This window comes from Oncorhynchus gorbuscha, linkage group LG01 (assembly GCF_021184085.1).
Source record: "Oncorhynchus gorbuscha isolate QuinsamMale2020 ecotype Even-year linkage group LG01, OgorEven_v1.0, whole genome shotgun sequence".
Taxonomy (NCBI): domain Eukaryota; kingdom Metazoa; phylum Chordata; class Actinopteri; order Salmoniformes; family Salmonidae; genus Oncorhynchus; species Oncorhynchus gorbuscha.
The window spans coordinates 46983163-46998050 of record NC_060173.1 but is presented as its reverse complement, the minus strand read 5'-3'; the positions used below and the strand labels follow the sequence as shown (position 1 = coordinate 46998050).

Sequence of the window (14888 nt, the reverse complement as noted above, 5' to 3'; positions counted from 1 at the left end):
TGCTAACAGTCACAAATTCTGCACATCATAGTGAAGGGCAAATGGCCACTTGTGTGGCGATGTTAAAGGTATGAATCACAGGCTGTGTGAGGGCTTGTATACGGATGGAATGTAGATGACCTCCCATGCTTTCTTTATTTAACACTTCTTACACTTATCAACTGACTACATTCTGTTCTGTAGACCATAGCCCACCCCCCGCTCTCTCCCGTTATGAAGACGGGAAAAGTCATTAAGCACAAATGGGGAGGAGTGAGCAGCTCGTCATTTGCTTTTGCTTGAGAGGCAAAGCTCAGAACCATAGACAGACAGAGAGAGAGCCAACAGAGGTCTGTGCAAGGGTATGGGAATATCAGCAACACTTTCACTATGTGGGATACAACAATGGCATACCACTATTTGGGGGAACGCTGGCAAACATAATTTGGAAGTCTGTGTTTTTTGAGAGACCGTCAAGTATAATCTCCAGTTTTGTGGGGGTCACAACAGAATTGGCTGATGCATGGACCGGTAGCTTGACATTGGAATTGCCTTTCAGGGTTTCAATCAAGTCGTAAGTTATTCACTCATATAGTGTGATATTTCATGTTTTATTCTTGTTTTTTTCTATAAAGTAGCAACAGACTTGACAGCTTATATTGCTAAGTAATCATGAAAGATAAGGAATGGACATTCCTGGACTTTCTTCCATGAGCCCCTCACTCCTCCCTCACCTCTGCGGCTAAATCAGAGGTGAGTGAGGGGCAGCATCAGGTTGAGGACAGGGTGTTCATGATGGGGAACGTCATGCGTGGCGCTGTGGCCTTCATTCCCTCCGAGCGCTGCCAGCGTTTCCTGGTGGGCGACCTAAAGGAGATGCCTCTTGATCGGACACTAGACCTGAGCAATTTCCAGCTGCGTCGGCTTCCTATGGCTGCCTGCCTGTTCAATGAGCTGGTCAAGCTCTACCTGAGTGGCAACAACCTGAACACCCTACCTGCAGACCTGCAGGACCTGAGGAAGCTGCAGCTCCTAGCTTTAGACTTCAACAGTTTCGAAGAGCTGCCTGCGGCGGTGTGTCAGCTACCCCAGCTTAACATCCTGTATCTGGGCAACAACAAGCTCTGGAGCCTCCCCCGGGAGCTGCGTGAGTTGAAAGAACTTAATACCCTTTGGTTGGAGACAAACCGCTTCATTGAGTTCCCTAATGTGGTCTGTGACCTCTCCAACCTCAAGACCCTCCATCTGGGGTACAACCAGATAAGCAAACTGCCCATGGAGCTCAGTGGGCTGAAGGAGCTGAGGAGTATCTGGCTAGCCGGGAACCAGCTGTTTGAGTTCCCGCCAGTGTTGCTTGCCATGCACTTTCTGACTGTGATTGATGTGGACAGCAACAACATCTGCCGTTTTCCCGGTCTCTCCCACTTGCAGGGGTTAAAACTGGTAATCTACGACCACAACCCCTGTGTGAACGCACCTGTGGTCGGGGAGGGAGTCAGGAGGGTTGGACGCTGGGCGGACAGCTCAGATGATGAAGAGGATGGTGAGGATGGGTCGAAAGTGTGTGAGACGCTGACTGCGGTGAAGGAGCTTGCCACAAAGCTTGCCTCAGAGGGAGAATTGGACACACTACTTGAAAAGGGTCGTGGAAGAATCTGACCTTCAGCCGTGGATAGGCTGGAGAACAGGATGCCAGTCAGGTGGAGCACTTACTGGAGAGCGGCCATTTGTCTCGGCATGTTACACAAGCAGACAGGCCTGATGGTGTTGGCTTCCAAATATGGTAAAGCCAATAATATGGACCTAAACACAGATGACAAATAATAAGCTATTACAATTGGTTTTCCATCATGATGAAACATGGACCTCATGAAAAGCTCCAGGAGAAATCTCACATGAAGTTCTCTATTACATAACTGTCTGCAGACTTGAATGAAATTGTGGCTAGTTTTTAGTTAATTTAACAGGTGACTATCCAATTTAAATAATTTATGGAGACATGAAGAAATTCTACCAGGTGTCCCTATTCAATAACTTTTGCTGGGGGCAGTATACTGTTTGTATAGCATTGAGTACAGAGCAAATTCTCCTGTGTTAAATCAATACTGACTGTGTAAATTTAACACTGGCCATGGCTACACAGGTCCACACTTTTGAGTGTTAAATGAACACTGTGCTTAGTGCTGACACTATTACACTTTGTCAGTGTTAAGGAATTAAAACTTTCAGTGTTGTGCAATAACACCGTATATTGTATTTTTACCCATTGCACCAACAGTTCAGTATCTCTTGACAAGGTCACACAGTTGGGTTAAGGACATTACAATAATGTTTTAAGTCTTTATTGTAACATGCTCTTATGTAAGAGTTTATAAAAACTTCAGAACTGGAAGCAGACATGCTCAAATGTTTATTAACATAACTATAGACCACTTAAACTAGTACAACGCTTCCACTCACAGGTGGCCAAAAATACCTAATTGAAAGCCACGTCCCAATAAACCACACCTCAAATATAAATTCCCAGTGTGCCTTGCCTTTTCGAGTAAATTGTATCCTTAACGCCCATGACTGTAGTAGTTAGTGACAGAGGCATCGTTGTTAAATTAATTCCTTTTCAGTCCTGTGGACTTCAAGTGGGTTCCTACTGTAGGCAAATGTTATCATTAAAATTAAACTGTTTATGACAATACATTACATATATCATAAAGACCTTACTTTGACAGCCAAGTTTTACCCTAACACAGAGGTGTTAGGAACCTCCTGGTTTACAAGCCACATCAGGCCTGCAAGTCATATTATGCTGGTTTGCTAAATTATGTGTAATTTCTATTGGAATCCAGCCAGAGTTAGAACAGCCAACAATTAAACATTTTTATTCACCCGCATCCTGAGTTAATAATGATTATCAGGGTTAGGAACATTGATAAAAGAGACTACCTAAACCATTTAAACTGGAACAATGGGCGCAATAAATCTACATTGAACAAAAATATAAACGCAACATGCAACAATTTCAAAGATTTTACTGAGTTACAGTTCCTATAAGGAAATCATTCAATCGAAATCATTGAATTAGGCCCTAATCTATGGATTTCACATGACTGGGTATACAGATATGCATCTGTTGGTCACAGATACTGTAAAAAAAAGGTAGGGGCATGGATCAGAAAACCCATCAATATCTGGTGTGACTACCATTTGCCTCATGCAGTGACATCTCCTTCGCATAGAGTTGATCAGGCTGGAATGTTGTCCCAAACCTCTCTAATGGCTGTGCAAAGTTGCTGGATATTGGTGGGAACTGGAACACGCTGCAGTACACGTCGTTCCACAGCATCCCAAACATGCTCAATGAGTGACATGTCTGGTGACTATGGAGGCCATGGAAGAACTGGGACATTTTCAGCTTTCAGGAAAAGTGTACAGATCCTTGCGACATGGGGCCATGCATTATCATGCTGAAACATGAGGTGATGGCGGCAGATGAATGGCACGATAATGGGTCTCAGGATCTTGTTACGGTATCCCTGTGCATTCAAATTGCCATCGACAAAATGCAATTGTGTTCATTGTCTGTAGCTTATGCCTGCCCATACCATAACCCCACCGCCACCATGGAGCACTGTGTTCACAACATTGACATTAGCAAACCGCACACCCACAAGACGCCATACCTGCTGTCTGCCATCTGCCTGGTACAGTTCATGGATTCATCCATGAAGAGCACACTGCTCCAGTGTGCCAGTGGCCATCGAAAAGGAGCATTTGCCCACTGAAGTCAGTTAAGATTCCGAACTGCAGTCAGGTCAAGACTCTGGTGACTACAACGAGCACGCAGATGAGCTTCCCTGAGACAGTTTCTGACAGTTTGTGATGAAATTATTCTGTTGTTCAAACCCACTGTTTCATCAGCTGTCCAGGTGGCTGGTCTCAGATGATCCCGCAGGTGACAAAGCCAGGTGTTAAGGTCATGGGCTGGCGTGTTTATACATGGTCTGTGGTTGTGAAGCCAATTCGACATACTGCCAAATTCTCTAAAACAACGTTGAGAAATCAACTTTCAATTCTCTGGCAACAGCTCTGGTGGACATTCTTGCAGTCAGCCTGCTAATTGCAACTGTGCAAAACTTGAACGATCTGGGGCATTGTGTCGTGTGACAAAACTGCACATTTTAGAGTAGACTTTTATTGTCACCAGCACAAGGTACACCTCTGTAAAGATCATGCTGTTTAATCAGCTTCTTGATATGCCACCCCGGTCAGGTGGATGGATTCATTTAGATTTTTTAAATGTTATTTATCTTTATGTAGCATAAGATGAATCAATCAAGGTACATGCAAAAACACAGATATTAAAAACAATTGTGAGAAAATCTAACTGCAGTAGAGTAAGCATGAAAATATTATAATGATGGGCATGGTTTTGAAGGGAATGTTTTACTCTCCACAGAGTAAAACTGACACAATCACACTCTCATATTCAACACTTTTTATTAACACCACCACCGGGGGTTCTGTTACACCAATGAGTGTTAAATTCACTCTTAGAACGTTAAATGAACTCCTGAATCAACACTAGAAATGTTACACTGAAAAATCAACACTTGGTAACACTGGTCAATTTGCTGTGTAGATATTATTTTCACGAAAGTATTGTATACAGATATTGTCGTCATAGGCTCTTACAGAGCAGTGTTGACACTTCTTAGTTATCAGAATTTACATAGACCTACTTCATTTTCCAAATTTCCTGAGAATATGAAATACTGTCTCAACCTGCCAAGCCTTATTTTGGTGAGGTGATTAACATCTTTGATATATGTTTCAAGTCAAGTTACATCTTTCATCCAGAATGATGCATAATTTAGGTTATATGACAGGTAGGGCCGTAGATTTGATTTAAAGGTGTTTAATGGGTTTTTAATATTATCACAGGAGCTTCTTACCTACAATAAAAACACAGCTGTATCAGACTAGCTAAAGAAATGACACACAGGTTAAATATTGTGCTACCTGAGAGAACACTATAAACCCCAATGTGCTGTCGTTACTCAAAACATTGGAGGAAACCTCTTGCACTTAATATTTCTCAGTACAGTTACTTAAAGTGATTTTGTAGTCGTTACTCAAACCAATAGAGTCACTGTGACCCTGTAGGCGGTCCAGATTTGGAGATTTATCAGCTTGAACATTTTGAGCCCACTGTGCACAGATGTCAATTCAACATCTATTCCACTTTGGTTCAATGTAATTTTGTTGAAATTACGTGGAAACAACATTGATTCAACCAGTGTGTTCCCAGTGGTAGATTTCTACTTTTCAATTCACATTACATCCTTGCCTTACCTTTTGTTGTGGCTGGCAATGCAACATTCTTGGTCACAGTACCCACTATAGCCAGTAAACACAATTATTCAACAATGACAGAAACCTTTCTTCTAAAACACATTACACTATTCAATAATGCAGAAATTCTGAAGCATGTGGAGACACAGTTGTGTTTGTTTTCTGGTCTGTAGGCTACACATGACATTTTAGCTTCAAGACAAAAGCACAGAGTTGCTAACAGAATGTCTTCAAGTAACATTAGTTAATCAAAAATGAACAATTAACCTTCTCATACGAATATAAAACTACACTGGGTCTACCTGAGGTTAACACAAGTTTAGGAGATCGTATCTATTTTGTTCTATGAGATAATAGCAGTCAGTTAACCCTACAAAACAACTATACATTTTCCCATTGGTGAAAAATATATCTTCTAACCTTCAATTCAGCACCTAGAATGCACGTGATGTCAACGTCTGGAATCAACATAATTTCGCTTACTGGGATGTTTGACTTATTAGCTATGGATTTGGAGTTAATGTATCCCAATTTGCCAAGACAAAAAATTATGGGACGCCGTTTGGACACTATTTGACATGTCAAATAAGCTTGTTGACCAATCGGGACCTGAATATGACTTCACATCACAATAATTTAACACGTTCATACATTTTTTACGTAACTCTTACACATTGATTACACCATCACTCGTATTTCTTACGTCACAACGATTCATTGATACGTATCGATGCTGGTAAAAGTTGTCTCGCGCATCTACAGTGCTGGTCATAAAAAAGCTAGCAAGCTCAATTACAATCTGTTTCAGTAGCTATAGTTAGCTAGCTAGGTGGCATCGTCTAAAATAACCCTCATTCAAAATAAAAGTATGGAATTGACAGTGATGCAAATGAATACAAACAGCAGAATTATACCATAATTGAACAGATCAAGCTAAACGAGGCTGGAATGTTGCTATATAACATTTTAAAAAGACAATAATTTGTTAATTTGACAAAAATCTGTTGAAATCATACTGGATGTATAATACTTCAGAATTCAGCCTTACCTATGGATTGTGGATCAATGACATGGGGTATCAGTCTACTCAGTGACACCCAGAGAACATTAGCGTTGTAGCTCTTATTGCGTGAATTGAGCCACATTTATTGTCAACCTATGTATTGAACACTAGTTCACAGGAAAAACAATAGTGCGTGAATGAATGATTTGGAGTCTGATAACTCTCAGGAGGATGCTGGGAAAAATATATATTGGGTAATGAGTAGACTGATACCCCATTTCATTTATCCCCAATCCTTAGGTAAAGCTGTACAGTGCAATATGAATGTCAATACAGACAATAGGCTGACTGGGGAGGTGATTTCACAGTCACAGGCCCGCGATAAGAGCTACAACGCTAATATTTGCGTAAACCCTTCACAGTTGTGTTCTGTGGGTGTCACAGTAGATTGATACCCCAATTTCACTGCTTCACATACCATCATTGTTTAACATTATCTAGTCTAAATATGGCATCATTCCACCAATTGCATCACTTTCAAATAGGTACTTTTATATTGAAGGCAAAATAGATTCCACTTTTGTGCCTAATCCTTATTGTGGCTAGCTTCACAACACATAACCCAGTCGAGCGTCACTAGCCAGATGAAGCTAGCTATCTGCTTATAACGTTAGCTTTGGGCAACAGGGTTAAGTAGCTGGCTAGCTATTTATTTTCATGAACTGAAGTTCAATTTCAATAGGCGAACAACAAGTGGCAACCTAGCTAATACTTACTCACAAGGATTCCTAAATCATTGCTAAGAATAATGAAAATGACTGGAGTTTCTAATTGTCATTGTTTTCAGGCTGGTTGTATTGGTGCTAGCTAGGTACCAAGCTAAAGCTAGCTACCACAGAAGTTGCGGTTGAACAAATAATGCCTTATTACCAAAGCGGTATTGTAAATATCGTTCTTTGCCGGTGTTTGCAGACTTTTATGTACAGTTTTGACAGTGCTACTAGTAGTGGTTGCGCTTGGCTTTCACGTGCAAATTCAGAACATACATCATTCTATAATAGAACTGTGTTATTTGACGTGTCAAATTAAAAGCTTATTTGACTCGTCAAATAGTGTTATTTGACGTGTATCTTTTTTTGACATACAAAGACCCAAACGGTGTTCCATAATTTTTTGAAATACTGATATTTCAGTAGAGGATATACCCTTATTTGTTTTTTACATAGCTGAGTGTCCACTCAGCTGTCTATGTAGCTGCTGTGCTGAGTGCCCCGCTTCCCCCTCTTTGATGCCTCTGTCTGGTCACTGGTCTAGCCTACAAACTTCATGCTGTACACAAAACTGTTAGAACTATTGCATTCCCTCAGTAGGCTATTTAGCATAAGCACATTTTCCTACAAGCTTTGTTGTTCACAAATCTGTTCGAACTATTGTATTCCTCAGTAAGCATACCCTTACAAAGAAAATGGCTGTTTTTAAACTGCAGTATCTGCAGTCAATTTTGGACACAGTAATTGCAGAATAACTGCAGTTATACTGCACTGTGACTGCAGTTACGCTTCGAACACACCGACAGTGCCTTACATTTCGGTACACCAGAATTACATTAATTTCCAAATAAACGCTGCCTTTGCCTTGCAGCATTGGTTGCAGAGGCAGTTTCAGTGCGTTCGGTGTGGTGCATACATTGGATTTATCGAACACATGCGTCAAACTGTACGTGTAGACGGCTTGACATAAATGTTAGCAGAAGGTGAATGTTGAACTTTTATTGCATACATATCAAGATGATGCTGCATATTATTTTGCGCAAAAATGCTGTCAGTGTGTTCGAAGTGTTAGACTGCAAAATTACTATACAGTTTGAGGCATACCTTTGTTAAATCCAACATATGCACCACACAGAATGTACTGCAACTCTGTCTGCCTCTGCAACACAGCAAGGCAAATACAGCGTTCCATTAGAAATTAATGTACTTCTTGTGTACCAAAATGTACACTATCAGTGTGATCAAGGTAATGGGCTACACATAATGGTTCAGAAGAGGGTGGTAAAATATCGAAACGTGAAGGGACAGCAGCATCAGAAAAACGAATGTGTTTGTAACATGTACAGAACGTGAGCCAGATCCTCATGCCAAATTTTAGAGCTTTGACATAAACACTAATTAAAAGTGCTATACAAATTAAATGTATTATTATGTATTATTATTTTAGCCTCAAAAAAGAGGAATGGAACTCACACTTGAATGCGCTCATGACTCCATTCAATGCTCACCAAAATTACAATCTGTTTTGCTTTTGAAAGCCAAACACTGTAAAATCATATTTTATAACTTAGCCATGTTGGCAATTGAATAAGCTGTCAAATGATGCCCACCTGTCCTTGCGATTTATAATTGAACTTTTTTGGAATGCGTAAACACAAAAAGTAATTGTGTGGTGGTGGGGATTCAGGGCTGTGTTCCAAACAAAAAATTACAAACTGCTTGCTTCAGAGCTAGAAGAGCTAAAAAAAAAAGCAGCTTACTTGTACCATTTTGTTATTGTGGATATTGTTACGCGCATAACTTTTTGTCTATGTTCCGTGTTTAGAGCACATTTTATGTTATTTTGTGCTGTCATTTTGACCGGAATAAAAAGTGGGCCTGTTCACTACACTCTGCTCTCCTGCACCTGACTTCGCCCCCAATACACACTCCTAACAACCGGTTTATGTGTGGATTAATTGGCGGAGTAGAGGACTTTGTGCATTTCAGGTCAAATAACAACTCAGCAAGCTAGCTAAATAGGACAAATTACCTAGAAAGTGCAAGCTAACTAGCTAAATTGCCATACATGTTTAATGCTTTTAGACCTGTCCCCAAATTAATATTATTGGTTCAGAGTTTTTATTTTATTTTAACCTGCGAGTTGTGATTGTGTTTGGTGTGGGGGGACAAAATACATTTATGCACTATGGCGCACAATGGAGCACGTGCACAGACGGTTTGGTTCCCGTGTTAGGCACTTTGCACAGTTTGGAGAGGTATGTGGCCACTTGGAGACACCAGTTAGACCTCTCACTCAAACCCTTGTAATCATTTATTTTCTCATCTTGCACCTACTCTAAAAAATGTCTGAATGTTATTATTATGTTACTGAATGTATCCTGTGTATTTTCAAATGTAGTTATTTACAAATGCTGTGAAAAGTACAGTAAATGTAAAATGCACATAAAATCAACTGTGTAATGTTTGAATTCAGTCTTGTGTCAGGTGAACTGTTGTGTCCTCACCTTTGGTCTGATAATTTCCCCATCATCTCGAAAGTGTTTTATGGTTATAGGGTGAATTCAGAAAGATTGGGACATCATATAAACTGGGACAGCTTAATCCTGATGTGTTTATTTCTGACAAGAGAAAATATATTGTTACTAAACCCATGAAGAGAAACCACATCTCAAAATCACATCACTTCATTGGTGCTGAGCAAGCTTCAAACAGGAAGCTAACCACCCAAGCCCACAGTAAGATCTGTGACATAGCTGTTTTTCAGTTTTGATGTTTAGGTTATAGAGCGTCTGCTAAATGACTTAAATGTAAATGTAGGTTATACAATGTATAAATAATGCACTGTGCCACATTGTGATGTAAATGTGAAACATCTGTACTGCTGCATCAAAATACATTTAAAAATGTGCCAATATTATCTTAAAATGTTGGAAATCAGTCATGTTTTTTGTTTTCCCACTTTACCAACCATAGCTAGCTAAAGTAGGACAGCATGGAGTAGCTAAAGTGTGACAGTCTTATAGGAAAGAGATCCAGTTTACATTAGGGATCCCATGTACTTAGGTTAGGCAGGGCTCTGGTTCTTGTAGTACTTTTTCTTGTTAGTAACTGTCATGCAGGTGAATGAGGACCCAAAAGCGACTTGGCGAAAACAGAGTATTTAATCCAGAATAAACTTTACAAAACAAAAAGCATAATACTACACGTAAAGACGAGAACAGACTGGAGACTTGATCGAGAACTGCAGGTTGCCTCGGGAAGGCACTTGAACCTAGCAGACTCAGACACCTGCTCACCACGCAGCATCTGAGGGAAACACGACACGACAGGGCAAAACATAGACACAGCACGGTGAATTATATATGAGGATCCGACAGGGCAGGTACGGGAAACAAGGAGAGAAATAGGGACTCTAATCAGGGAAAAGGATCGGGAACAGGTGTGGGAAGACTAAATGATGATTAGGGGAATAGGAACAGCTGGGAGCAGGAACGGAACGATAGAGAGAAGAGAGAGCGAGAGAGTGAGAGAGGGAGGGGGAGAGAGAGGGATAGAAAGAGGGAAAGAACCTAATAAGACCAGCAGAGGGAAACTAATAGAATGGGAAGCACAGGGACAAGACATGATAATTAATGACAAAACATGACAGTACCCCCCCACTCACCGAGCGCCTCCTGGCGCACTCGAGGAGGAATCCTGGCGGCAACGGAGGAAATCATCAATGAGTGAACGGTCCAGCACGTCCCGAGACGGAACCCAACTCCTCTCCTCAGGACCGTAACCCTCCCAATCCACTAAGTATTGGTGACCCCGTCCCCGAGAACGCATGTCCATGATCTTATGTACCTTGTAAATAGGTGCGCTCTCGACAAGGACGGGAGGGGGGAGGGAAGACGAACGGGGTGCGAAGAAAGGGCTTAACACAGGAGACATGGAAGACAGGATGGACGCGACGAAGATGTCGCGGAAGAAGCAGTCGCACAGCGACAGGATTGACGACCTGGGAGACACGGAACGGACCAATGAACCGCGGAGTCAACTTACGAGAAGCTGTCGTAAGAGGAAGGTTGCGAGTGGAAAGCCACACTCTCTGGCCGCAACAATACCTTGGACTCTTAATCCTGCGTTTATTGGCGGCTCTCACAGTCTTCCCCGCAGACAAAGGCAGACCGGTAATGAAGTCTAGGGCGATGTGAGACCATGGTCGAGAAGGAATGGGGAGCGGTCTGAGACGACCGGCAGGAGGAGAGTTACCCGACTTAGTCTGCGCGCAGTCCGAACAAGCAGCCACAAACCGCGCGTGTCACGCTCCTGAGTCGGCCACCAAAAGCGCTGGCGAATAGACGCAAGAGTGCCTCGAACACCGGGATGACCAGCTAACTTGGCAGAGTGAGCCCACTGAAGAACAGCCAGACGAGTGGAAACAGGAACGAAAAGGAGGTTACTAGGACAAGCGCGCGGCGACGCAGTGTGCGTGAGTGCTTGCTTAACCTGTCTTTCAATTCCCCAGACTGTCAACCCGACAACACGCCCATAAGGAAGAATCCCCTCGGGATCAGTAGAAGCCACAGAAGAACTAAACAGACGGGATAAAGCATCAGGCTTGGTGTTCTTGCTACCCGGACGGTAAGAAATCACAAACTCGAAACGAGCGAAAAACAACGCCCAACGAGCTTGACGGGCATTAAGTCGTTTGGCAGAACGGATGTACTCAAGGTTCTTATGGTCTGTCCAAACGACAAAAGGAACGGTCGCCCCCTCCAACCACTGTCGCCATTCGCCTAGGGCTAAGCGGATGGCGAGCAGTTCACGGTTACCCACATCATAGTTGCGCTCAGATGGCGACAGGCGATGAGAAAAATAAGCGCAAGGATGAACCTTATCGTCAGACTGGAAGCGCTGGGATAGAATGGCTCCCACGCCTACCTCTGAAGCGTCAACCTCGACAATGAATTGTCTAGTGACGTCAGGAGTAACGAGGATAGGAGCGGACGTAAAACGTTCTTTTAGAAGATCAAAAGCTCCCTGGGCGGAACCGGACCACTTAAAACACGTCTTGACAGAAGTAAGAGCTGTGAGAGGGGCAGCAACTTGACCGAAATTACGAATGAAACGCCGATAGAAATTAGCAAAACCTAAAAAAGCGCTGCAACTCGACACGTGACCTTGGAACGGGCCAATCACTGACAGCTTGGACCTTAGCGGAATCCATCTGAATGCCTTCAGCGGAAATAACGGAACCGAGAAAAGTAACGGAGGAGACATGAAAAGAGCACTTCTCAGCCTTTACGTAGAGACAATTCTCTAAAAGGCGCTGTAGAACACGTCGAACGTGCTGAACATGAATCTCGAGTGACGGTGAAAAAATCAGGATATCGTCAAGATAGACAAAAACAAAGATGTTCAGCATGTCTCTCAGAACATCATTAACTAATGCCTGAAAAACAGCTGGCGCATTGGCGAGACCAAACGGCAGAACCCGGTACTCAAAATGCCCTAACGGAGTGTTAAACGCCGTTTTCCACTCGTCCCCCTCTCTGATGCGCACGAGATGGTAAGCGTTACGAAGGTCCAACTTAGTAAAGCACCTGGCTCCCTGCAGAATCTCGAAGGCTGATGACATAAGGGGAAGCGGATAACGATTCTTAACCGTTATGTCATTCAGCCCTCGATAATCCACGCAGGGGCGCAGAGTACCGTCCTTCTTCTTAACAAAAAGAACCCCGCCCGGCCGGAGAGGAAGAAGGCACTATGGTACCGGCGTCAAGAGACACAGATAAATAATCCTCGAGAGCCTTACGTTCGGGAGCCGACAGAGAGTATAGTCTACCCCGAGGAGGAGTGGTCCCCGGAAGGAGATCAATACTACAATCATACGACCGGTGAGGAGGAAGGGAGTTGGCTCGGGACCGACTGAAGACCATGCGCAGATCATGATATTCCTCCGGCACTCCTGTCAAATCGCCAGGTTCCTCCTGAGAAGTGGGGACAGAAGAAATGGGAGGGATGGCAGACATTAAGCACTTCACATGACAAGATACGTTCCAGGATAGGATAGAATTACAAGACCAATTAATAGAAGGATTATGACATACTAGCCAGGGATGACCCAAAACAACAGGTGTGAAAGGTGAACGAAAAATCAAAAAAGAAATAGTCTGACTGTGGTTACCAGATACTGTGAGAGTTAAAGGTAGTGTCTCAAATCTGATACTGGGAAGATGACTACCATCTAAGGCAAACATGGGCGTAGGCTTGTCTAACTGTCTGAAAGGAATGTTATGTTTCCGAACCCATGCTTCGTCCATGAAACAACCCTCAGCCCCAGAGTCAATCAAGGCACTGCATGTAGCACCCGAACCGGTCCAGCGTAGATGGACCGACATAGTAGTACAAGATCTAGATGAAGAGACCTGAGTAGTAGCGCTCACCAGTAGCCCTCCGCTTACTGATGGGCTCTGGCCTCTTACTGGACATGCATTAACAAAATGTCCATCAAATCCGCAATAGAGGCACAGGCGGTTGGTGATCCTCCGTTCCCTCTCCTTAGTCGAGATGCGAATCCCTCCCAGCTGCATGGGCTCAGTCTCAGAGCCAGAGGAGGGAGATGGTTGCGATGCGGAGCAGGGAAACACCGTTGATGCGAGCTCTCTTCCACGAGCCTGGTGACGAAGATCTACCCGTCGTTCTATGCGGATGGCGAGAGCAATCAAAGAGTCCACACTGGAAGGAACCTCCCGAGAGAGAATCTCATCTTTGACCACTGTGTGGAGTCCCTCCAGAAAACGAGCGAGCAGCGCCGGCTCGTTCCAGTCACTAGAGGCAGCAAGAGTACGAAACTCTATAGAGTAATCCGTTATGGATCGATCACCTTGGCATAGGGAAGCCAGGACCCTAGAAGCCTCCCCACCAAAAACTGAACGGTCAAAAACCCGAATCATCTCCTCTTTATAGTTCTGGTAATTGTTAGAACAATCAGCCCTTGCCTCCCAGATAGCTGTGCCCCACTCTCGGGCCCGGCCAGTAAGGAGTGAAATGACGTAAGCAACCCGAGCTCTCTCTCTAGAGTATGTGTTGGGTTGGAGAGAGAACACAATCTCACACTGGGTGAGAAAGGAGCGGCACTCAGTGGGCTGCCCGGAGTAGCAAGGTGGGTTATTAACCCTAGGTTCTGGAGACTCGGCAGGCCAGGAAGTAACAGGTGGCACGAGATGAAGACTCTGGAACTGTCCAGAGAGGTCGGAAACCTGAGCGGCCAGGCTCTCCACGGCATGGCGAGCAGCAGACAATTCCTGCTCGTGTCTGCCGAGCATGGCTCCTTGGATCTCGACGGCAGTGTTACGAGCGTCTGTAGTCGCTGGGTCCATTCCTCGGTCGGATCCTTCTGTCATGCAGGTGAATGAGGACCCAAAAGCGACTTGGCGAAAACAGAGTATTTAATCCAGAATAAACTTTACAAAACAAAAAGCATAATACTACACGTAAAGACGAGAACAGACTGGAGACTTGATCGAGAACTGCAGGTTGCCTCGGGAAGGCACTTGAACCTAGCAGACTCAGACACCTGCTCACCACGCAGCATCTGAGGGAAACACGACACGACAGGGCAAAACATAGACACAGCACGGTGAATTATATATGAGGATCCGACAGGGCAGGTACGGGAAACAAGGAGAGAAATAGGGACTCTAATCAGGGAAAAGGATCGGGAACAGGTGTGGGAAGACTAAATGATGATTAGGGGAATAGGAACAGCTGGGAGCAGGAACGGAACGATAGAGAGA

The 14888-nt window shown here is 43.6% G+C and overlaps 1 protein-coding gene across 1 annotated transcript; it reads left to right on the top strand.

Moving 5' to 3' along the window:
- The first annotated feature begins 315 nt into the window (after positions 1 to 315).
- Positions 316 to 2241, top strand: LOC124009307 (leucine-rich repeat-containing protein 10-like). Its single transcript, XM_046321008.1, has one exon. The coding sequence runs from the start codon at positions 772 to 774 to the stop codon at positions 1636 to 1638; it is 867 nt and encodes a 288-aa protein (XP_046176964.1). The 5' UTR covers positions 316 to 771; the 3' UTR covers positions 1639 to 2241.
- Positions 2242 to 14888: the final 12647 nt, after the last annotated feature.

What these genes read in the sequence shown, in the direction of transcription:
- LOC124009307 (XM_046321008.1), top strand. Translation starts at nt 772, where the DNA reads ATGATGGGGAACGTCATGCGTGGCGCTGTGGCCTTCATTCCCTCCGAG.